This window comes from Cavia porcellus, unplaced genomic scaffold (genome assembly GCF_034190915.1).
Source record: "Cavia porcellus strain 051 isolate PalLab524CR breed Dunkin Hartley unplaced genomic scaffold, mCavPor4.1 scaffold_1, whole genome shotgun sequence".
NCBI classification, from domain to species: domain Eukaryota; kingdom Metazoa; phylum Chordata; class Mammalia; order Rodentia; family Caviidae; genus Cavia; species Cavia porcellus.
In genome coordinates, this window is record NW_026947484.1 from 93,411,780 (window position 1) to 93,435,920 (window position 24,141).

The 24,141-nt window shown below is 39.1% G+C and overlaps 1 protein-coding gene across 4 annotated transcripts in view; it reads left to right on the top strand.

The window, feature by feature from the left end:
* Positions 1-24,141, top strand: part of Adamtsl1 (ADAMTS like 1) — a 927,295-nt gene that overhangs the window by 745,637 nt on the left and 157,517 nt on the right. For all 4 annotated transcript variants that reach the window (XM_063251663.1, XM_063251668.1, XM_013155112.3 and 1 more), the window contains one exon: positions 5,906-6,035. In XM_063251663.1, the coding sequence (XP_063107733.1) occupies positions 5,906-6,035 (130 nt within the window). The remainder of the gene's footprint in view (positions 1-5,905; positions 6,036-24,141) is intronic.

Consider the following 24,141-nt stretch of genomic DNA (forward strand, 5'->3'; position numbering starts at 1 on the left):
GAATTGTGAAGTGCTTTAATGGAGAGCCCTGGCAACTTAAAACCGAAATTCTTCCTAATAATTTTGGCAGACAGCTTCCTGGAACTCAGCTAATGAAACTGTACTTGTATGGCTCTCTTCATTCTGAAAACATCTTTTCTTGCCTAATGAGGGAGAAGGGTCAAATAAGCTTCGGTGACTGCTGAGTTTGGGCAGGAGCTGAGAGTTCAGAGGAAAGGCTGTGGCTTCTTTCCACTATGACAAATGCCTCTGAGTTCAGATAGTTGTGTTTTTATCCCCCCGTTTCCACGATCACCTGAATTGAATGATCATTACTTCCAGTCACAAACAAATGTGCTTTGAAAGCATTATTTATGACCTCGGTTAGACTCTTGGTTGCAAGTCAAGCCTGGAACCTTATGAGCAAGTAGAAAACAGCAGATGCAGTGACAATATGTAAATACCCGAATACCTTAATCTTTAAGTAAGAGTATAACCATTCCACTGACCAGTTGGGAGTTTAAAATTGAAAGTCCAGAATGTATGTGGAATTTATTAAAGTGTTTTTAGCAGCAATTCATTTAGAAATAAAAATTGGATATTTGATATACAGTTGATCTCTACCTGTAGGAATTGTCTTTGTATAAAACTGTACATATGAGCCAGGGATTTAGCTCAGTGGTGTAAGTACCTGCCTGGCAAGCGTAAGGTCATGAATTTGATTCCTGGTACCACCAAAAAAAGAAAACACTGTACATACATTATTTATCCTTTATGTCTAAGGAGAGATAGAGTTACTAAAAATTCCTAGTTCTTTTGCTGTCATCAATTGATCACACTTACCTATAGTTATGTCACTATGCCACATGTAGTATATTTACACCTAAAATGCTACATTTGAAAATTCTGCAGTGGTGCAGTACACTTGGGTTATACAGTCCATATGATGCCCATATGCACTAACAAATTATTTCAATATATGAGACTTGCATATTTTCAAGTCATTGTTTGGCAGTAACATTTTATTGTATTATCAACTTTGATCTTTCACCAAAATATAACCCACAAGATTATGTATATTTTTAATCATTTTTGCTGAAACCAACCAAAAATATGCAAGATTAACAAACAGACATTAAATCATTTTGGGGTTGTACAGCCAGTCAGGCTAATTTTATTGTTTCTTTAATCTCAAGAGATGAAATACAACAGATGCAAAAGTAACCTTTCACCTAGCGTAGGCAACAACCAGAAGGAACTAGTTAGTAAGTTAGTCTGTAGTCGGTGGCTGTGTTTCCCCAAGCTGTCATCAAATATCATGTAACAATTATGCTTTTCTGGGAGACATAAACACAGCAAATCCCATTTTCTGGAAGATTGAAAGTGAGCCTAACCTACTCAGATCCGTGTCCTGTATCCTGCTATCGTCTCCTTGTTATATTTTAATTTCCCACCTCTGAATCAATGGTATGACCCAAGAGGTATGATAAAAGAGCCCAGTTTTAAACCTGCACTTGCTTTAAACCTGACTCCTAGATGTTAAAATTCACATGAAAATCTAGCGGAGTGTCCGTGGCTCCTTTTTCTTTAAGGAGTCTTCTCCCATTATGCTTCTGTCAAGAAAGGTAAAACTAGATCCTAAGACAGGATACTTAAACATAGGCTTCCTGCCAGTTTGAAGGGATGGTTTCAGGCCATATTTCAGCCCCTCCCTGCACTAGCTCTGCATGACCCAGAAGGTGCAATCCTTGCCCTTCTTTCCAAATCACATGCTCCAAGGTGGCTCCCTTCCCTGAGGTTCCTTTCCTCCCACACCCACTCCCACCTCCATTTTGCATCAGTTATTCATGTATGGGATGTGCTGTCCTCCATCCACCTTTGTCATCCTGTAGAAATTTAAGGTGTACTGAGCACAGGTCAGGCCCCAGGTGCTCCTTAATTCCTGCAGAACTTCTGTCTTGGATTTCCCTTAGCAGCCAGACCCCACCTAAGAAAACACACGCATACACCCACAGAGGTGCAATGCAGTGTTGCAGAGGCCTTATGCATGGCTTTATAACACTTTAGATTATGCAGTAGTAAGCCTGGAACGCTGCTTAATCTCAGTCCTTAACCAGCCCCAGGTGATTTTTATCTTTAGTCATGATTAATGGTTTGTGGTAATATAAATTTGTGTTTTAGATATCTAGAGCAGATTACCAGTGTCCTTTCAAAAATGTAATCCCTACCACCCTCTTCTTGAAGTCTTAAAAGGGACAAATAGAAACAGGCCACATTCCTGGCAACATTATCTTTTTGGGTGTGTGTCTGTGTGTGTGTGTGTATGTGTGTGTGTGTGTGTGTGTTTTGGAGGGATAGGGGTTGAGATAGGGTGTCACTATGTAGTCCAGACTGGCTTTAAACTTGCTAAGATCCTGTTGCAGCCTCTGAAGTACTGAGAATACAGGTATGTGCCTCTATGTCCAACCTGAAGTAAGTACTTTCAAATAAGGTATATGCTAAGTTCCTACCTCAATCATCAATGCAATTTTGTAAGGTTTTTAACAACTAAGTAAAATCAAAATATATCTTATTCTAGAGGAACACTTAGAAACATTTAATCCCACCAAGTAAGTAAGTAAATAGAATAAAATTACATAATCCCAAGGTACGATGGCACAGTTAAAACAGTCCCTTTCCAAAAGGGAGAGATGGAGGAATAGAAAAGAATTGGACCAGAGCAAGACTGAAACCCAGCAGGACAGCCATTCACCCTGTAGCTCCATATGTGGTATCCTGGACACATGGCGGTAAAACTGAGTTCTAAAGGACGTGGGCAGCACCATTTCCATTGCCTTGCCCATTGCAACACCACACAGCCTCTCTCTTGGGCTGGCTCCATCCCTGGCCTGCTTGCCTCAGCACATTCCATGTCCCTGGCATCTGCAACTTCCTCAGGTCTCCTCTGTGCCTGCGGTTTTATTCCTATAGCTTCTTACACTGTCCTCTCAGGAACTGCTTGCCTGACCTCAGGCTTTCTTTTGCAACCTGGGTGGAAGCTTCCCTGTTCTCACAGCTCTTGTCTTCTGCTAGTAAAACCATCATCATGTGGATGATGCTAAGAACTAGTTCAGCAGAAGCAATGGCCAGGGCTATTTGGACCATGGCTTGCCTAGTCTGTGAGTGCTTGGATAACTGAATACAGTGAAATGATTCCTGAGAAACCAATTTGCTAGGAGGCCCTTGTGAAGCAGAGCTCCCAGGGATTCTCTTCTGAAAATAAAAGTTGACACTTTTGTATTCTGAGCCTGTAATTTTGGGCTCTTACAGACTCCTGAGATGCATTTGCAGCATCTTTTTTCTTGTCCCTGTACAGAGATAATTGGTTTGCTTTTAATTGCATTAATCTGTTTAGCAACTGCACCTCTTTTAACTTCAACTTCACATGAGTTTGTTTTGGGTCAAAATTTAAGTTTTTACTAACTTTCAGTTCTTTTTCCCCATTGTCACTATAAATCTGGCTAAAATCAGCCAGCAATACCCATGCCACAGCCTGAGTATTAAGCTGCCTTGAGATTTTTCTCTACCAGATTAATAATTTCATCATCCTTAATCTGTTTCCTGCACAGTCTCAAGATGTGGAAGAAATCTAGATAAAATTTTTCACGGATTGTAACCGCACTGCCAGGTATAATAAAAATAATGATCCTATTTCCTGAATACCAATATTCTGTATTAGCCAGCTCTCTCTCTGCTTAGACACAATACCCACACTCCCAATTCAAAGGACAAAAGGCTCTTACTTGCTCATGGTGTAAGTCACAGCAGAGGCATTATGGTGGAAAGATATGGCACAGTAAGCAGCTTAGTTCATGATGCCCAGGAACCATGGGAAAAGTGCCAGAGCTAAAGGGGAGAGGGGCCACACATGGACCGCAAAGCTGTGCCTCCATGGCCTTCCCAGACCCACCAATCCACTGGGAAGACCCCAAAACCAATCAAGTTGAAACTGCACCCTAACTGCCACATATCTTTAACTGGGCATCACAAAAATAAATTCAATTGTGGAACTACAAATAACAAACTAGAAAAAAAGAAGATCTAAAAAGATAGCATCGTGGCCATAGGGTAAATACTCTGATTTATTAAGAACAAAAATTGATTTCTCAAACCTCGGAAGAAAAAAGTATATTGATTTGAATTTTGTAGCTTTGGAAAGTCACTGTTTAAGTCTTAGTCTTGCTCAGTAACCTAGGACAATGTAATATCACCTCCTGGGAAGTGGGAGAGAGTGTATAGGAGGACAGAAAAAAGGCTGACAATGATGAGTCACTTGTATTATGTTAACTATTTGATGAAGCAATGCAGGACATAAAGACAAGTGAATGTCTGTATTTATATGTAGTTGCATGATAGAGGTTCTGCAAAAACTGTATACAGATATCTATAGAAGTATATCTTTAGATATAGGTCTCTTTATATACATGTGTATGGCTGAAAAAAAATTAGCAAGAATGTCTTGAATGCCTCTTCCCTTCAACTGCACTCTGTGTGTGACGATTCCGACAAATGTCTAGGTTATTTCTGAAGATCTCCAGGGAAGCAAATACGACAGCCTCTTAATATTTTTAAATGGTAATGCTGTTCGTGCTAATGGCACAACCACTCTCAACTTCATAGCAACTTTATGACCTTCAGGATATCTTTTCACCCCGTTAAGCCTCAGTTTCCATTTCTGTAAAGTAAGCCTAAAAATAGTGCTTACTCTATGGAGTTACTGAAGAAACTAAGTGTGGTATACTGAGGCCTGAGGCATGGTAGCTGGCTAATAATGGACACACTATAGAAGTTAGCTGATATTGATATGACTGTGGGCAATAGAATAGGTCACTACATGACCTCTTTCAGTGTTTCCCTAGTCTGTGAAGTCTCCACAAGGGGTCCTGCAGAGCACCTCAAAAAATCTGCCAAACAACCCTGCACTGTGAACTATCAAATGATCGTTTTACTAAAGCCAATATGCTGACATGCGCAAGTGTCCATGGGAAGGTTGTCCATGGTTATAGTTATAATGTATCTTATTCTCTTCGTTCCAACTTCCCAAACTGCTCTAAGTCACCAATCAGAAAGGAAGTAGCCATTGTTAGAGGACTGGACTCAGGGTTCAAGAGCACAGCAGTCTATAGAATGCTGGATATTAAAACATGGCTTTGGGGCTCTCTTGCTAAAACAAGATTTTGTTGATCAAAATGTAATGAAACATAATGAAAGAACACTGTAGGACTCCATGTATTGTTCTTGTGTTGTTGTCATTGTTGTTGTTGAATTGTTTTTGTTGTGTATCATTTTGTGTTCTATGTAATTTGGTGGCATTTGAGGGGTTGGGCAGTAAATGGAGTCTTGTTATAAGCTTCAGACTGGCCTGAAACTCATGGTGTATCCCAAGCTTGCCTCAAACTTGCTGCAAACCTCCTGCTTTAGGCTCCCAAGTGTTGGAATTGCAGATGTATACCACTAAACCCTGTTTTGTTTGGAGGGCATTTAAAATTGCATCTCAACAGTACTGGTAGAAGCCTATCTCTGAGGGCAGGCTCAAGTGGCATGGTTAGAGGCCACACACTCATGAGTAGTTTTCCAAGTGATGCTTGTACGTATGTGTGTGTGCATTTGTGCGCCTGTGCATGTGTGTGTCTATAGTGCGCTAGGGAATCGAGTCCCAAAGCCTCATATGTGCTAAGCAAGTTCTCCACCACGGAGCAACAACCCCCACTCCTGCACTGAGTGATGTATGACAAAATTGGCAGTCCCAGGCTTTAGACTGCGCCTCTCACATGCAGCAAGAGTCCTACCAATCACAGGGACCTCCCACCAGCTGCCTTGTCTACACTTCATCACCCCCACACAGGCCCACTCTGCACTCTGGCCTGACAGCCTGATTTGTACACAGGTGTCCAAGAGGCTGTGGTGAGCTGCCTGAACAAAGAGACTCGGGAGCATGCTGATTCAAACCTGTGCGTGACCAGCCGCCGGCCCCCACAGCGCCTGGAACCATGCAACTTGGATCCCTGCCCAGGAAGGTAAGGGATGCATTGCCTGCCCGGCCTGCCAGGAACATGGGTGCGTCTTTCCACGGGCAAGACTGGAAAACTTATTGTTACCCAATGTTTTGAAAACCAATTAGCATCAGTTCAGACTTTTAGTCAAATCCACTTAAGTTTAATTGAAACCAGAGCTTTGGAATTCCAGACCAATCAATGGTCATGCACATCGAGTCAAGGGGACTCGAGGCACTGAAGTGAGCCTTGTGGCATGGCTGGTATGTACACGTATTACTCTGCTGCTTTTCACTAAAGGAAAAGGAACTGACCACAGACATCACAGTCTCTGCCACCTTTGAGCCTGTGTCCCAAGTCTTTGCACCATAATAATGAATTGGCTTTAGAATTACAGGGTATAAAGAACATCTGGGTGGTATAATTGACCCACTGTGAAATCTGTAGACACACAGCATGCAGATTCATTATAGCATGCTTTAGGGTGTGTGTGTATCATTCCACATGCATAAAATCAATTAGAGCATTTCATTGTTCAGCCCTGCCTGGGTCTCATTATTGCTCAACCTTGGGTATTAATCACTACTTCAGTCCACACAATTTTATGGTGTCTTGAGAAATTTACATTTTAGATTCTTCTTTTTGAGCAAATCCCATGTAGAATTCGAGTTTGGAAGGTAGATGTTTAAAGAACCAAAGCCAGACTTTCAAATCTGCTGATGGGTTGAAGAATGCGCCTGGATAAGGTCATATCCTAGATATGAAAGGAATGCCATTTCCGAATGATACTTCTCTTTCTCCAAAGCATGCCATATAAGAATCAGTGTATTACTGTCAGGCATATACAGTTGTGTGCTGGTCAAAGTGTCTCAGTCAGCTGCATTTCTTCATTTGGAACTTAGAAAAGGTAGATGACAAGCCGCCTTCAATCAAATGCTGACACAGTCCCATAGTTAATCTATGCTGGTTGGAAACATTGCTCATATATGGATTTGAATGGTGAACCTGGACTTTCCTCCTTTAAATACAGGAAAGGAGAAGACCACTAATGCCACATTCTCCAAGGCAATCAGAAATAAGCCACTGTGTGGAGTAACAACACTCCACCCGTAAAAATAGCAGCCGGTAAGCAGAGTTGAGAGCTATACCAAGCAAAATTTGAATCAAGTCTATGGAACCCCAAGTGGCTTTCTTTTCTGTCCCTGATCCACGTGACCCTAAAATCACAGCCCTCCAGTTTAGTGATCCTGAAACCTAAATGCATGGGCAAAGGCCATGAACTTTTCTGTTCATTTCTAATCCACCCATACAGAAGAAGCAGAGTGGATTCTGCAGGGACAACTGGAAAGGTCCTTTGTCTAGGAAGTCAAGAGGTCTGGCTTCTTATCCTGCCTCTGCTACCAGCTAACAGTACAACCTTCAGCAAGCTAATGACTCTGTTTCCACACCCGCAAGATGAACTGGTTGTGTACAAGAGCACATGAGGTTACAATGCCTTCTCAAATGTCCTGTGATTTTTCATTATCTTTACATAGAATCATCAGACAGCTACTCCTGATTCTTTGTGCTCACAACTACAGTCATTTATGTTCCGCTCCTTACTGTCACATGAATAGCAAGCACAAGGGTCTTTCTACATATTTTCATGTCACAGTAACATGAAAATGCTATGATGAGCTAAGACAATGCTTTCAGGACCCTGGGACTGGCTAAAAACTGCTGGAGTTCGTGGCCACTAAATCTACTCCTTCCTTGAGCAGCAAAATGAATTTGACATGAGGTATTCTTTCCTGTCCTCAACGCATAACTAAGGTTAAGTTATAACCTTAATTTATTCTGTGACTTTTTTTATTGACTCATACACAAAGATCATGTTGAGTTCACAGTGTTGCATTTACTCCAGAGAATTTTGGTTCTTCTATTTCCCAGTAGTCAACTGTGGGATTCACAGACAATATTCCTCATAGCCAAAGATTTCCTGAGTCAACAGGCACAGTTGAGCAGTTGGAGGGTGATGTTAATTAAAACAATAAAGGGTCCAAAGAGCAGAGGCCTGCTGTGACTCACTCTCCTCATCTCCCACCCAAGAGCCAAAATAGATTTTCATCTTAAAAGTGAGAGGTGTACAACAGTTCTTCTGTGGAATAGTTCAGGATAACCTCAGGGACGTCTCCTTCTCCTCTCCTTGGCTGAAGATACACGCAAAAAGGGAAGTGCATTTAGTCAGGGCACAATAGAGTGTGGTTTTCCTGTACATCTTGGGTCCAGTTGGGTCCAGAAGATCATTCAGATCTTCAGTTCACATTTCTTGTTCTATGTAATGCAGTGTTATCTGTACATTTTGGTGTCTTCTGATAGACCCAAATTGCTATACGTGGTCTTTTGGGCTCTTGTCTGTGCTGACATCTATGTGTTATTTTTTAAAAAGAAAAAAAGTGTTATTTTCTGTGAGACACAGAAATTTTGCGATTCTTGACTCTTGGCTTGGAGAGGCAGCCCTGGTGGAGATGAGTCACCATCCCCGGCAGTTGTCAGTCCTACTGAGCACCAGGAGGAAGCCACTTCTCCCTTGCATGTGGTCAGAGTTACTTGATCACATAGCGTATGCCAGAGGCCCTGCAGGGCAAGTCCTATCTTTGGGAGCAGTCTTTCTAAGATTAAACTTGGCTTCTTTGACTTACACTGTGCAAAGCCGTGCTTGTATTAAAAACACATGTTCAACTTTCATCAGGTTTAAGCAGTTACAGTCTTATACCTGGTTGTTCACAACAGTAAGGGTGTATTCTCAAGCTGGACTTATTCTACTTTTCTCCAACATGTGTGTATATATATACACGGGCATATGCATAATGCTTACATTTTTAGGGCCTTCTCTATTGAAGAAGCTAAATTCTAAAGTCCTTGCTTTCAACTTTATGTTTTAACCCTCTCAATATTCTAAGCATCTAGAAATTAACATATTGCTGTGCTTCTGAAGTCTTTTTTTAACAAATTTATATGAAGGACTGGACCATATTTATAAGTAGCAATTTAGACCATATTATTAATGACAGCTGGGAGACTTGAGTGCTATCTCTTCTCTCCATCCCCTTTATCTCCTCTCTCATCTTCCAGATTGTGCTGGAAATGCCAGTATTGGATTCTTTTCCTTAAACTGAAGGCTTTAAATACAAAGTTAAATGTAAATTCCTTTAGGATCATAACCCTTATATTATCAGCTATATATAGCAGTATAACCCCAAAGTAAAAGAGCAAGGGCAAGCTTTCATGGAGGGGAGAGGGGCCAATGGGAGTGGACTAAACTGTTAGCACTCCAGGAAGGATCTATGGTAAGGAAGGGTGGACAGTAGTATATGGAAGGCAGATGCTCATCCCTTCATAACCTTCCTTAAAACTGGCCACAAGAACTTAGGACCATTTTTTGCTTGTGAGCCACCAATGAGAGTTTTCCTTCAGAGCTAATAAGAATAAAAGAAGCATTACAAGGAAGAAAAGTCTTTTCATGCGTCTTTAACCCTGACTGGTAATTTGTGTCTAGAAGACACAGCTCCCAGCTCACACTTCCGTGTTCTGTTAGGCCAGCTCAGGGGAAGATACCCAAAAAGAAATTGTTAAGGTTCATCATTAGGAAAGAATTCGGCCTCCCATTCCCAATAAGAAAGTTTTCTAAGTGCTCTAATTACATAAGCAATACATGGTAAGCCCCACTCTTTCAACTCAAGCACAGAAGAAATAGTAGAAACAGAAAAGCACAAGATGCCTTTCCTCACCGTGCTCTGTACCTCCAGTGTCTTCATTCCCTTGAGATCACTGTTGCAAATGGCTTGGTGCCTGTGCTTCCACACGCTCTCCTACAAGTTTATAACAGTACATTGCACACAGACAAAAATGTAAGGGTTTTTCCCTCATATTTATAAATGAGATCTTATTGCATATGTATTGCTTGGCAACTTGATTTTTCCATAAGACTCTCAGAATTAAAGTAGAAAATAGACTTGTGATCAAATCTTATTCTGTCACTCTTAGCTGTCTGGTCCTCCAGAGGTCATACACCTTCCTGGATTATGACCTTATTCATCTTACAACTGGATCACAGTCATCACCAGAAAAATAATCATTGTCTTCTTTCTTTTTACTTTTTGAGGCGAAATACTTGTATTTTAAATGAAGTAGAATTTGGTTAGATTTTGTTTTTATTCAACTTATTTTTTTTCAGTGCTGGGACCAACTAAATCTTAATAAATAAGTTCACTATCTCCCTGGTTTATAGCAGCAGTGACGTGAACAGCCCAAGGAAAACCAGAGAGCAGTATCTTTAAAAAGCATATGACTGTTATTAATTATAAACATTTGATAGCCTGACCAGTGTGTGTTGAAAAGATTTGGTAAATGTATGTGAAGGAGGGGAATGAAGTAAGCAATGAAAGCCAGATGGCTGAAAATGAAGGAAATTCCAGACAATTTCTGAAGCTTTGTTCTAACATACTTTTTAAACTAAACTTTTATTTCTGTGCAACAGAGAACAGCTGAGTGGTACAGAATAGATAAACAGTGAGAGGGAAAAAAACCTAGTAATTCCAGGAACAGTACCAGGTTTCAGTCATCCTCTCAACCCTTACCACAGTTTCATTCTCTTTGCTCAGACCTAGGGTAGCTCGTAGAACCAGCAAGAACTATAAAGAAGCTTTAGAATCTCTGTTAAAAGACAGAGTTCAGAAAATTGTCTTGAAGGTTACAAAATCTCCTCTATAAAAGCCCACTTCAGAATGCCCATTTTATTGTGCAATAACAAAACCCATGCATGCTAGCAGCAAGAATGATTTCCAATTTCCAATTTTCTTTTTATATTAGCCTAAAATGGTTACAGCAGGTGTTGCCTGTTAACACAGCGATGTTTTCATTTTGCTGATGGAGCTTTGTGGGCACCCTTGCCTTTGACAACTTGCTTTAAGGGTTACTGTTTCATCATACTTGCTAAAAATTGGTTTATCATCTCTGCACACCCCAAGTTTCCATATGCTGCCTGTTGGCTATGTCCATACTAACTTTTAAGTGCTTATATCAAAAGCACAACAAAGCTTATTAGCACCTATGGAAATGTGGTACAGATTTGGAGGCTGTATTCAAGTGTCTTTTCAGAATTAATGTTGTCTCTCCTGTTATCCTTAGTAAATATGAGTATGTCTTATGCCATTTTTCATTTTCTTCCACTTCTGGGTAGGTTATAAAAGAGGAAATTATTTCTTAACTTTAGGACTTATTTGGGGCCAAGGATATCAATATTGTTTTTGCCACCAAAAACATGTTGGCCTAGGGTTCAGAATTATCTCAGCAGCATTTTGACATCAAGAGTAAAAGTCACATGTGTATTTACTTTGAGGTTAAAATTGCTTTACACGTGTAGGCTTCCTTGGCTCTAGGGTAAGAATCAGGAGTTTTATTCATAAATTCAAGGATTGGATTGGCCTTATAAACATGTTACATGAAATCATATACAGTTCACCTTATAAAGATAGAAACACAGCTTGGTAAAATTCATTCAGCTGAGTTCTAAAAGGAATGCTTTCTTGTTTCTTAATATGATTTAACAGCCCCTTAAGCCACAAAATTATGCTTAGACTCTCGAAACAGTCCTTAAACTATTGACCATCTTTCTGCACAAAAATAAAAGCACTGAGTATTTTCACATTTTAGTTTTTAAAACAAAAATGTAGTGGACATCTTCATGTCTATCAGTCTGCTTGCATTTGGTCCTCAGAAATGACAAGCAGACAAAATCCCATCCCAAAGAGGTTTGCTACAGATATCAAAACAGCAACTGTTATACACAGGGAAAAAGCAAAGTTATATGAGACACTGAGGCTAAGTGGCAGGCTCATAGAAGAAGTGACAGCTTTGCTGAATGGTAAACCACAAATAGGAGTCATCCAGGGAGGGAAAACAGAAGGATATATTGTAGGCAGGAGGAAAAAACAGTAAGTGGAATACATCAGTAGAGAATGAGCAGAAGTCAGATCTAGAAGAATCCAGAGTGCTAAACTGAATTGTTTAGACTTTATTTCCTACAAGAGAGCCATTGAAGAAGCTTAAGCACATGTGTGCAAAGGCTGTATTTGTGGTATTGTTGTTATTGCTGTTGATTCAAGACAGGATCTTGCTATGTAGTTCAGGTTGGTTGTGAACTCACTATGTAGCTTAGGTTGGCCTTGAGCTCACAGAAATCCTCCTGCCTCCCCCTCCCAAGTGCTGGGATTATAGATGTACACCACCACGCCTTGCCCATATTTGCTGAAATATGGCTGCCCATCGAAGATAACTTAAGTGTTAATAGTGATAGGCTTTTATATTTCTCATGTAGTCAGCAGTGTAAGCTATGTATTCTAAATCATGGTATTTTGTTTTCATTGAAAAAACAATGTCCTCTTGTCCAATGGATGTTAGTATTTGGTTTTCCCCTACAGCCAATTCGAAATGTGTTGATTCAGCATATCCATCAGATACAAGGATAGATCCCCTAGAAAGGGTGACATAAAGGAATTCATGAAAGTGCAATTGTCTGATCACTGAAGCCCTTCTGTTAGAAGTCAGCTGAGGGTTCTTTCACTCAATTAGGACAGAAATCACAAACAGGAAAAATGCAGCTGTCTTACTCTTAGCAGCACTCAACTCTTAGTGTTGTCAACTGTCTTTGCTGCTCTCTGGGTAGCCAGAGGCAGCAGTTCCTGGGAGCGCTTCCAGAAAACAGAGCTAATGGCTCCCGGCAGCAATCCATTGCTCTCCATTACTCTCTGGCTGCTAACTACCCTCAGAGTTATCAGCCACAGCTGTTAGGCTCTTTCATTGCCTGTGGGCTTCAATGTTAACACCTCTTAGTGCATCCAGCCTGTTCTGCTCAAGACAGAAATCACAAATGCACTAAATAAAACCATTCAAAAGAGACTTTATATGCTGAAGCATAAGGTGAACAGTATATGGACTGATCAAATAGGAGTGAAAGGGGAGCTTCTCATTTAGACAAAAAAAGGGATCACACATGAGCACAGCGTCCTGCTGGCTAGCCACAGACTTTCCATTTAGTTGTGCAGTTTGCCAGCCTGCACAACCATCCTAGGCCCTCCCATCATGTGTAAAAGAGAGGCTACTCATGGACTACAGTATGCACATCTGCAGCAATTACAGATGGGCAAGATCTTGAGAAGCTCCATCTTGTGAGATGGAGGCATTTGAGATCAAGTCATTTGGGATGGTCCTAAAACTACAACTGTGACAATCAAGGCAAAGTCCCGGAGAGAAATCATGGTGCATCTGAGGTATCCACAGTCAGAGCAGAGTCTGGAGTCACTGCAGCCATGGCTGTCAAAGAATTAAAAGTACATTTTGGGGAGTATTGGACTCTCACTTCTATCTCACTTTTGGCTTCAGGACTCTGTGATTCTTTGAAGAAAAGAATTAGTATCTACTGAATCAGAACTTTCAAAAAAAAAAGATCTGTTACAAAAAATACCTTGGATGAAATTTAAGATATAAAAATCCTCTATCTGAGAGAAAATAGGGTCTAGCTTTAACTACAAATTAAAGGGCCCTGAGAAGCTTAGAGAGAACAATTTCTATAAGAAACATTCAGGTGAATGCAAAAAGAATGATTCAGTGTTGAAATGGTGAATGTTTTTTCAATACCTTAGTGGTGTCTGGCAGTATGTAAGAGGACATGAACTTATGAAACTCTTCACATTAACCAGAATTTCTCTTTATTTAATCTTATTCAATAAATATTTATTAAATACCTCCTTTGTGCTCAATATTGTGCTGGGATATAGTAATAAACAATATCCACTTTATTCTGTGAAGCAGGGAAAATCAGAGTTTGGGGATGCATTTGGTTTGTATTTTTGGTATGGACATTGTTTTTATTTCCTTCAGTTTGATGGTAAGGGAGGATGCAGGAAATTGAATTCTAAGATTGAATCCTAGACCTCATATATATTAAAGACAGTGTATGTCATTGTGCTACATTTTCAGCCCCGTGTATTTTTTTAAACCTTGGGTGTGTTATATGCTGCCATTTTCAAGATAGCTATTAAACTATATAACTTCATGCACTCTTTTCTATAGCAATAGCTGACATACTTGTACTCATTATCAATCTATTGCCATAAGCACCCTAAGGATGGAAGTACCACCGGATGCCTTTCCCCTGTGGATACGGTGATGAATCATTGGAGCTTTACTGTTCAGAAATCTTACAGCTTACAAATCTCCGAAAACAGAATTGGAGTGGAGTCTGAGTACATCTTTTCACCTTTGTAAATTTTTGCATTTCCCCACAATTTAGTATGTCTAAAGACCTGAGGAAACCATCTAAGGACAGGCAAGGGTTTACCTTTGAAATGCTTATTATTGTTGCCTACGTACACACAATACCTGCTTTGGAAAACTTGAGCAGGCCTCGTACACAGTGTCAGATGATGAGCTCTTCTGTTGGCCTCAGGGTTAAAAGCATATCTTGTTATGATGTTCCTTCAACTAGAAAACAAAGAACTAGGAGAAAGCCTTGAGAAAGAGACAGAGGAAAAGGTGTTTTAAGCACCATAAAAATGAAAGAATTAAAATAAAAAGCTCTGATTTGTGCCCAGTGATCTGGGGGATACAGTTGAGGAATAGAGCATCCTTCTAAAAACATTATTCCTGCTATGGTGCCGCTCTAGGTTAAACAGCTCTTAGGTTATCTGTCCCAATTGCAGAAAGAACTGTCAAAGCAGAGCCCAGCCAATGACTGATTTTCCTTTGGCAGATCTGTAGACTTTTTTCATTTATGCTTTGATTAACCCCTACTTTTCTTCATCCTTTTAATTATCTTCACGTGGGGCTATAGTAGATTTTGATGAGGGTGTTGCCGACACAGAATGGAATGGTTGTCATTGGATTAATACCACTCCCACACACATTAGATACTCATTGCTCTCAAAGAGATTTGAATTATCCTTGGATAGTTACTGTCGTTAGGCTTGGGCCCTTTGTGGTGGACATAGGCACTAATATAGCTGTCAGGGAGAGCAGCCATGTAGTTCAAAGAGCCACAAAGTGTCCTTTCCAGGTTACCCAGAGCTTGACATATATTCTACTGCCTGTGATGGTGGTGAATACCTAAGCTATGCTTTTCTTTGCAGATGCATATACTTCTGGGAGCGGTAACTCACTATCATCTCAGTGTTTTGTTTTGTTTTGTTTTGTTTTGTTTTTCTCTTGTCAGATATTTTCTCCTAACAGGAGAAATCTTGGCAACACTTGAGAATAGGTAATGTCACGAGAATAAAAAAGAAGAGTAGCCTTGCAATGCCAAAGCTAAATGTTGCTTACCAAAAAGAGAAAAATGTATGAAATAGGGGGAAACCATGAAGTTTTGAGGTTGGAAATATATAAATTCTCTTGTTTTCTCTGTGGCCTTAGACTTATTCTTTAAACTCTGTAAGACTTGGTTATCTGTATCTGTAAAATGAGGATAAGTATTCCAGTCACAGAGAGGGGCTATAAAGATGATCTGGTATGTAAAAGTACTCAGCTGGTTCCTACCTCATGTAATAGACACTAGAAGAAATAAGAGTCTACCAGGTCTCTTAGTTTTCTATTTTGTGCATCCATAGAAGGCCTTTATACTTAATGTTAGTTTGTTCACAGATTTTCCTAACTAGTTAATGTGAGATCACAGTAAAGGGAGATTCTGGATAGAACCTAGCTTCAAACCAGTTTTTTCTCCTCAAAATATCTGGTTTTCTGCCAGATCGCTTAGACAGTTTTAGAATATGAATCAGGGCAGCTGCTCTTCATGGGCCCAGCAAACTTGTAAAAGATAGAACTTGTTGGGTACATTCCATTTAACTTTTATAATTAATTCATCAAGTACTGTAGTGAGCCATTGAAATGGCGCTAAAGGAAACAGAGTCCAAATATTCCTTCAAAACATTAATGTTCTGTGTGACATGACTGAAGGAAATAAGGTCCTTGGCAAACAAGGCGTGAGCCTGAAAGTGAGCAGTTGTGTCCCAATGGTCAAAAAATCTGTGATAAGTCACTAAGAGTCCTGGAAGCATATATAATTTGTGTCATTCCTAGCTATCTCTCTACATACTTTTGAAAGAGGAGGGAAGGGAAGGAGGAGGAAAATTCAGCTCATGGTGCAGATAAGGTACAGGCCATCTAACTCTATAGTCACATTAAACTTCACAGTCCATCTTTGAAGAGCTGGATTCCCTCATAGTTTACATTTATTTGGAGCATGAGCATTGCCCATCTTAGCATCTTCCCAAGTTTTATGAGTCTGATACTATTCCTATCCTAACTTTACAAATGAGGAAGCTAAGTCTATAGAGAAATATTTAGCTATCCAGGTCTAGATTTGGCATGTTTGAACTGAGCTTGCAGTTCAGTCTTCCCCCTTCATCAATATTTAGCTGTAGGCACAGGAATTATCAGTAAAAGAACCAGTGCTAGTCCCCTAGTGGCTAAGAAAGTGTAAAGATCACAAACAAGTTAACAAGGTCTTTTTTCTTAATCTCTAGCAGAGAACCTTTCTCTTTGACTTTGAGTAGAAAACCTGGCTCTTGGAGTAAGAGAGCACTTTAAAGGATAGAGTCAAAAATTCATTAGAGCATACACTTCATCAGATAAAGCCAAACATTAATAAATGGAGCATGCCAAAAGATTAATCAAATGGACATATGATAATGTCTTAAAGCTCAACATTAGTCATTATATAATTGATTTCCTAAAAGCTACGCTTCTTACAAAGAAATATTAAGTCCTCCAAAGAGATACAACCTGAGCTTATACATCTGGAAGACACTGAAAACTGGCTGGGAGCTTTGGATCTTTGTTCTCTCATTATCAACAACCAGAGCCCATACTTAGCTGACGGTCTGTTCACATTATAAATTACCACCACCACCACCCATGCTCACTGAGCGTGTACACAAACACACACACACACACACACACACACACTCCTCTTTTCCCGGTGCAAACCTGGATCCTTGCCTCCTTCTCAGTGCTATTCTTTTTTTAGACTGTCTTAGTACCTTGTGTTTCCTCCAGAGACTTATGTTCCATCACTTTGCCTTCTTACTACTCAAATTTTTGGCTGATCCTTCTCTACCTATGGTACAGGGAACAAATACAATGAAAACATAACTTGCTAAGCTATTTTACAGAACTAATGTGTAGGTGACCAATCCCCAGCCCTTTATTCCAGCCTGAAGAGCATGGATTTAGGACTTTCACAAATCAGGATTATAGTTCAGTTCACATAATTTACTAGCTGTCTAACTGGAGAGAGGTTATTTAACTTTTTGGAACTTCAGTTTCTTGCTTTTTATGCTGAGAATGTTGTGAGAATGTGTGTAATAAGTGCTTAACATGGTATGTGATGCATATTAAGTCACAGTAAATAGTAACAAGCATTACTATGCGGGTTTTTAATATGTTCTTAACATAAGAAGTTGTCCCTTATGAAGTAATATTTTTTGTGTACTTTAGAAAACTAGGAAGCCCCATCATTTTTCCTAAAGAGCCGGGCTGTGTTACAGAGGAAAAGGGATGTCCAGTCTGATCCAAGAACGTCTGACCCCTGATTATCATCGCCTGCTGTCTCTAGTTCTTGAGATGGTGAATATTTTTCTGCTGATTAAAGGAAAATGCAGCTCAGATCAGCAAACATTTATTAAATTATTGCCGTGTTTTAGTTTTTGGACAAATAAACAAAGTGTAGGACGTAGACCCTGAGTGAGGCACTAACAGCTTACTTAGAAACTCAGTGTACAAACAGGTGATAACATTGTGACCATCATAACAATCATATTAGAAGAGTTAAGCCAGGGTCTTACGGGAACCGTATGAGGTGTCACCTAATTGAGCTCAGGGAAGGTGATCTTTTGGGTAAATTCCTTGTTCTTATAAATGTCAAAGTATTAGGATTAAGATCTAAATTCAAGCGCCAACCTAGAAAATTTAGCAACTTAGTGAGACTATCTCAAAATAAAAAATAAAAATGGGCTGTACCAGGTGTGATGGCACGTGCGCATTATCCCAGCACTCTGGGAAGCTGAGGAAGGAGGATTCCAAGTTCAGCACCAATCTGGGAAATTTTTTAAATCATATTTTATGGTATATTTTATAGCTAGATAGATGATATATAGATAGATTGATAGATCACATTCATCATAGAGAACTGGTACATGATATAACTTGGTTTTTTTCTCATTCCCCTACCCTCCCTTCAACCCCTCTTCTCCTCCCCATTGACAAAATCTTTGTTTCCATGTTTTCTTGACTTAGCAAGTCCCTGTCTCAAAATTTAAAAATAAATAAAAATGGCTGAAGATGTAGCTGGATATGAAGGCCCTGGGTTTGATTCCCAGTCCCACCAAAAAAAAAAAAAAAAAAAAAACCCACACAGGCAGGATGCAGAACTTGAAGTATAGCTCAGTAGTAGAAATGCTCTGGGTTCAGTTCTCTGTACTCTATAAAAAGGAGGGAGAAAGGCTGAGAATTTAGCTCAGCGGCATAAGCCTGGCAAGCATGAGGTCATGAGTTCAATCCCTGGTACTGAAAAAAAAATAAAAAGGAGAGGAGAATTCAAAAGAGAATCTGATTCTCTGAAATATGCCCAGGATGATGTTCAAGAAATTGAATCAAAGTTATTATGACAGAAAATGAAATTTAAATAACAAATGCACTTTCCGAGGAAATTCACAAGAGTTAAAAGCAATAATTTCTCTGGGGAACAGATTCTCTCACTCCCCACCTCATCCACACTTTTTTATGCCTCATCTCTTTCCCTAGATAAGCAAGGCAGCAAAACGAGAGAATGTGATACCCAAAGCTTATACAAGCTAAGCTTCATCAAGCCATGGAAAAAATCACAGAAGGAAACTGTTATAAGCAAGGTGTTTATGGATGTAAAATCTCCCACAGCGAGACAGATACCATTTGTCAATGTTTTTTTTTGTGAGAAAAGTGGTGCCAGAATTCTAAGGTGGGGGGAGGCTGACACAGCCAGATCTTCTGCACAAGATACGTCCCACTGTCAAATTCACCTTTGTGGCTTTTGGCCATTTGTTTGCAATTTGGAGAGAGGGAGACACAGAATTTAGGGGCTCCATTTGTCTCTTTTACCTGCTAGATATGGCCTGAAGGTACATCTTGGGTGCACCTACAAACACTTTCCATGAAAATGAATATTAGGGTATTTTTTAGCTTAGTGGAAGTTGATAATATAACCTACTCATGATGGAGTGAAATAAAACCAAATGTGGATTGAACTGACCCTCTGTTGATCTTGAAAATAATAAGTACTGTTCTCTGGCTCTCCCCTAGCAAGTTTAACTCCCATGAGAAGTTTGACAAAAGTGAGGCGACTTTTTATCACACATGGCCTTACTGTAGCTGTGTCTTAAACAGGTGTGCATAAACAGGTGTGCAAAGCAATTCAGTGATTAGATTCCCATCTCTCAACATAAAGAAAAGTAGCATGTTGAAGTCTGAAATGCATGGTGATAATAACTTAGTACAGTTTTATTTTTCATCTTCAAAAATGCACTGTTTCCTTTCCATTGTTTCTCCATAGGAAACTCCAAGCCTGTCCCAACATTAACACCAGTTCCAGAGTCACCTAACCTGTTTTGGAAGCCCCAAACATCCTTATTTATGAACAGATTGCTTTCTATAATTAATGAACTTTCTGAACATAAAAACATTCCTCTTTGTTCACAAAGAACTCTGTGTACTGAAAAAGAAATGAAAAATGTGGGCCTTCAGTCCAAAATCTGTGCTCCATGCTCCAGGTCCAATGCACGGGCCCCAGATAATGATGGTCATTTCACCAGCCAGTGCACAGTCTTCAAATAGCGTTGGGAATCCATATTTATTGCGAGGCACAGTTTTACAATCAATTACTGGAAGCTGGATCATTAATTTCTGGTGATTGAAGGATCATAGTTACATGAAGAATGTAATGGAAATTGAATTTTCATCACTTTCCAATAGGCTGTATCAGTACTGTTAGTACTGTCTATTCAGAAAAATCACAAGACTTCATTCTTTACTCTCTAAAAAGCCAGAAAGCAACAAGACAGTGAGCTAATAAGCTTGTCTAGAATGTAAACAGTTTGACAAATGAGTCTCCCTTGGTGCCTGAGTTGTACAATACTAGAGTATAATTTGGTCTAATTATCTTATTTTAGAGTGAAGAAAGCCCAAAGGTATTTAATGCTCTATCCAAGGAGATATTAGCTGGCCCAGCTCAAACCAAAATTTTGAAAAGTGGGTGTTTCTCAACTTTGAGTGTTTATTATAAAAAGTAAGGTCCAAAATTCTACTATAGTGAATCAGAATATAACTCACTGAGCCAAACTTTCTGAGTTCAAATCCTAGCTCTCCTATTTATTGATTGTGTCATTTTACAAGTCATTCGACCTTGGTCCTTATTTCTCTATCTATAAAACAAAGGTTAAATAGTATCTTCCTCAGAGGGGTTTTGCAGATTAATGAGGATGTATATGATGCACTTGTGTGCGCACCTGGTGTTTAGGGATAGGATCTATGAGAGTTGTCCAGTTTGATGCACTAAGAATAAACTCAAGTGACAGAGTACCCAGATAGTCACAGCTAGGCACAATATGCTTTCACTAGAACAAAGGATTTCCTTACTAAACTTCTGCGAGATTTTAGTCTTTCCCCACATTTTAGCCTTTAACATCATAAAAGTGAACTGAACATAATATGTGCAGCTAAGATGACACCCATCACCCTCACGTACAAATGCTACACACACTCCAAAGATGTGCATACCCATCAATATGGAAATCATTTCTTACTATTTAAGAATCAAAAGTACAGAAAAAGTGGTCAAATAAGAATTGAAAAAGAGACAAAAATAGTCACATTCAGAGTTTCAGGATTTATTTTTCTATTAATTTAGCCCTACTTATTCAGAAAGATCCTAGGGCTTCATTCTTTTCACAGTGTCAACATTTGGAAAGTTAGTTGACCCTCATGTAGCACAGGATAAAAACACTCTCCACAGGTTTTTTACAAGCTCCCTGGACTTGACAGTTACCCAGAATTCAGTCATTGCATTGTCCTGCTGTTTCTATTTTTCTAGTTGGAAAAGTAAATAATATACTAAGGATAAGAGGTAACTACAAAATTCTCTGTTGCCAGAGAAATTTGGGGGTAAATGAAATTAACTTATTTTAAGTATATAAAACAAGCAAAATTAAATAAAAAGCAATGAGTTTACCTTGGTTATAGTTATAACAGTAGTTTTAAGAATAATCATAAAAAGATAAGCCTAAATACTTATTCTCCTATCACCCTGTCACATGCATGAGAAATAATATTGTAACAGCAATGACAAAACAATGACACCTACCACAAAGTATTTTGCTTCCAATACTTTGACAGACTTGAGGCTCGCAGACTTCCAACATTTAGTGTCAGCTCCTGAGTCCTTGGCTGCATGACTTTGACTCCCAATTGAAATTATTTCATGTGGCACAGTAATAGTACCTATATCAGTGATAGTTAGCCTCTGGCATGCAAGTCACAGTGGGTTGTTTGTATCATGGAAAGTTCTAAAAGTTTCACCATAAGTGATCTATATTTTAGGGTTACAGTGAAGAGTAAATGAGTTGATAGCTGTGAAGTTCTTACAACCATACCCAATACACTGCAAGCAGACAGTAACCCTGGAAACTACTGCAGTCATTGTTGTTGGCCCCATTTTACAGGTAAACAAGTTAATAGTTAAAAAGGGTAACATGTCCAAGATTATAAAACAGAAATAAAAATAAGTTCTAACCCTGTTATGTAATCTAAAGTTCTAGGCCAGTATAGTTCTTTGACTTTATGCTCATGCCTCTTACTTGGTAAATATGATTGGAGGATTACAATTCATCAGTTCTATCTGATCCAAGTATGTTTAAAAATAGTGTTTCAGGGATAAAAGTCCTAGCAATAAATGAGCCACATAGATAATCAAAAACAAATGCAGGATTGAATAAGCCAGTATAAATCCTAGTAAGAATGTTTCAGTTTATTCAGACTTTAACCTAACAATAGCCCCCTTAGCTTGCACTGAAATAAAAAAGCACCGAAGAGCAAAACACACTCTATTAAAGAGATCTTTGAACCTAACTTGCAACATAATTTTAGGTCATTTTTATATGTCAAGTATAAAAATAGTTGTGAAATATGTTACTCTCAATCTCAAATAAACAGCCTTTAAAGCTGTTCTTCCCACATCCTACACACAGAACACCTGTGGGAATAAGGGCATCCTGTCTGCAGGGGGGGTTGTGTGTGTCTCTGTGTACTTGTGTGTATGTCATATCTGTGCACATCATTGTCTGTGTTTTTCTCTGAATGTGTGTCTGTACCTAATATCTGTGTTTGTGTATGTGTCCCAAATCTTACATGTGTGTTTTCCTCAATCATCTGAGTTTGTGTGTATGTTCCAATGTCTATGTCTGTCTGTGTGTGTGTGTGTCTAACATTTGTTTTGTATATTGTTTGTTCATAGGTATCTATTTGTCTATGTGCGTGTGTGTTTGTGTTGCTGAAATTAATAATTCTGAGTAACAGGAACTAGCTACTTCCTCTCCTGCATCCTCATATATCAGACTCCTGAGGCAGACATTGGTGATTTCTGCCAGGAAAATGGCTCTATCTTTTGCTTTCCTCTGCAAGTCGGGCTTGGTTGTAATTATGGTCTGGTCAAATCACTTAGCTACCATGTCACATGTCACCCTGAGTCATGGTTCTGTTGGAATTCTCAATAAAAGCGACAATTCTTGGCATCGACAGGAAAGGAATATGCTGGCTGTCTCAACATACAGATAGGTAGACATATACCCTTTGAAAGTGTCCCAGAGGCTATGGGTTTGAAGTGCAGTGATCTGAAGTCACTGTCGTTAAACATTTGGCTGCCAAAGTGCTTCTCCATCTCCCTCACACACCTTGAATTACATCAAGGAAAACAGATGAGTAAGAACCAGAATTTTCCAAAGATTTATTGGGCGTTGTACTGAATATTTTTTTCATCTATAAGCATGAGAATAAAAGTTAAGTTCCCTCAAGTACATTACGCTTTCTTATACTTCATTACATGTGAAATGTTCCTCTTTACTTCTCCCTTTGCCCATCTGCCTCTCAGCCTTTAAGACTCAGTCCAGATATCACTAACTCAGGGAAGCTTTCCATGGTTCTATCTCTTCCTCTTTATTCTCAGTCTATATGTATGTATTTCTCTACTAGCATATCAAAAGTACACAGATGGATGCATCTTTGCCATAAAAATTAAAAATAAAGGAAATTTTATTATTTATATGCATTGGTATATGTTTTATATGAGGGCCAAGACAGTTCCTCTTCACTCAGTGCATCTCAATAAAGCCAGTCTTTTTCCACACCTGAGCTGCAGGTTGGTCATGCCTGCCTATGAAATTCAAGGAAAGAGGGTTTGTGTATGCTTCACTTATGATTCACTTACTACTCTGTACCTTCTTCACATTGGAAAGTGACACACAAAACGTGCTCCACAAACTCCACTTAAATGAATTAGTAAAATGAATAGCAGTTGTTATGCTATCTTACAATTATCTCTGAAAATCTTTGAGAGCAACATTTAATTCTTTGTGTCCAAGTCATTCATCCTACTAGTTGCTATAAATAATACTAAGTTTTCACCAGTGAATGCATGGATGCAAGCACATTCATATGTGAATGACCAAATAGATGGGAGGGGAAAAGAAAGTCCCATGAGGTTGAAAAAAAATTTGAGATGAAAGAGGAGACAGAATCTTGTAGAAAATAATAGAATCAAATCTTTGAATCCTGACACATGGGAGTTTTACTTGCAGAGAAAATTTAAGAATATAAGTGTTCAGAAAAGTTTTGGTTTATGCTATAAATGGAGATATTAAAACCTGTTCTTGAGAACTAACTCCTGGGTATATTAGATTATAAGTGCTACCATAGCAAAGTATCACAAACCAAGTACTTTCAAATAATAGACAGTTATTCCAAGTCTAATAGTGTGAAAACTACAGTGCTCTGATATAGGAAATCGAAGATGACA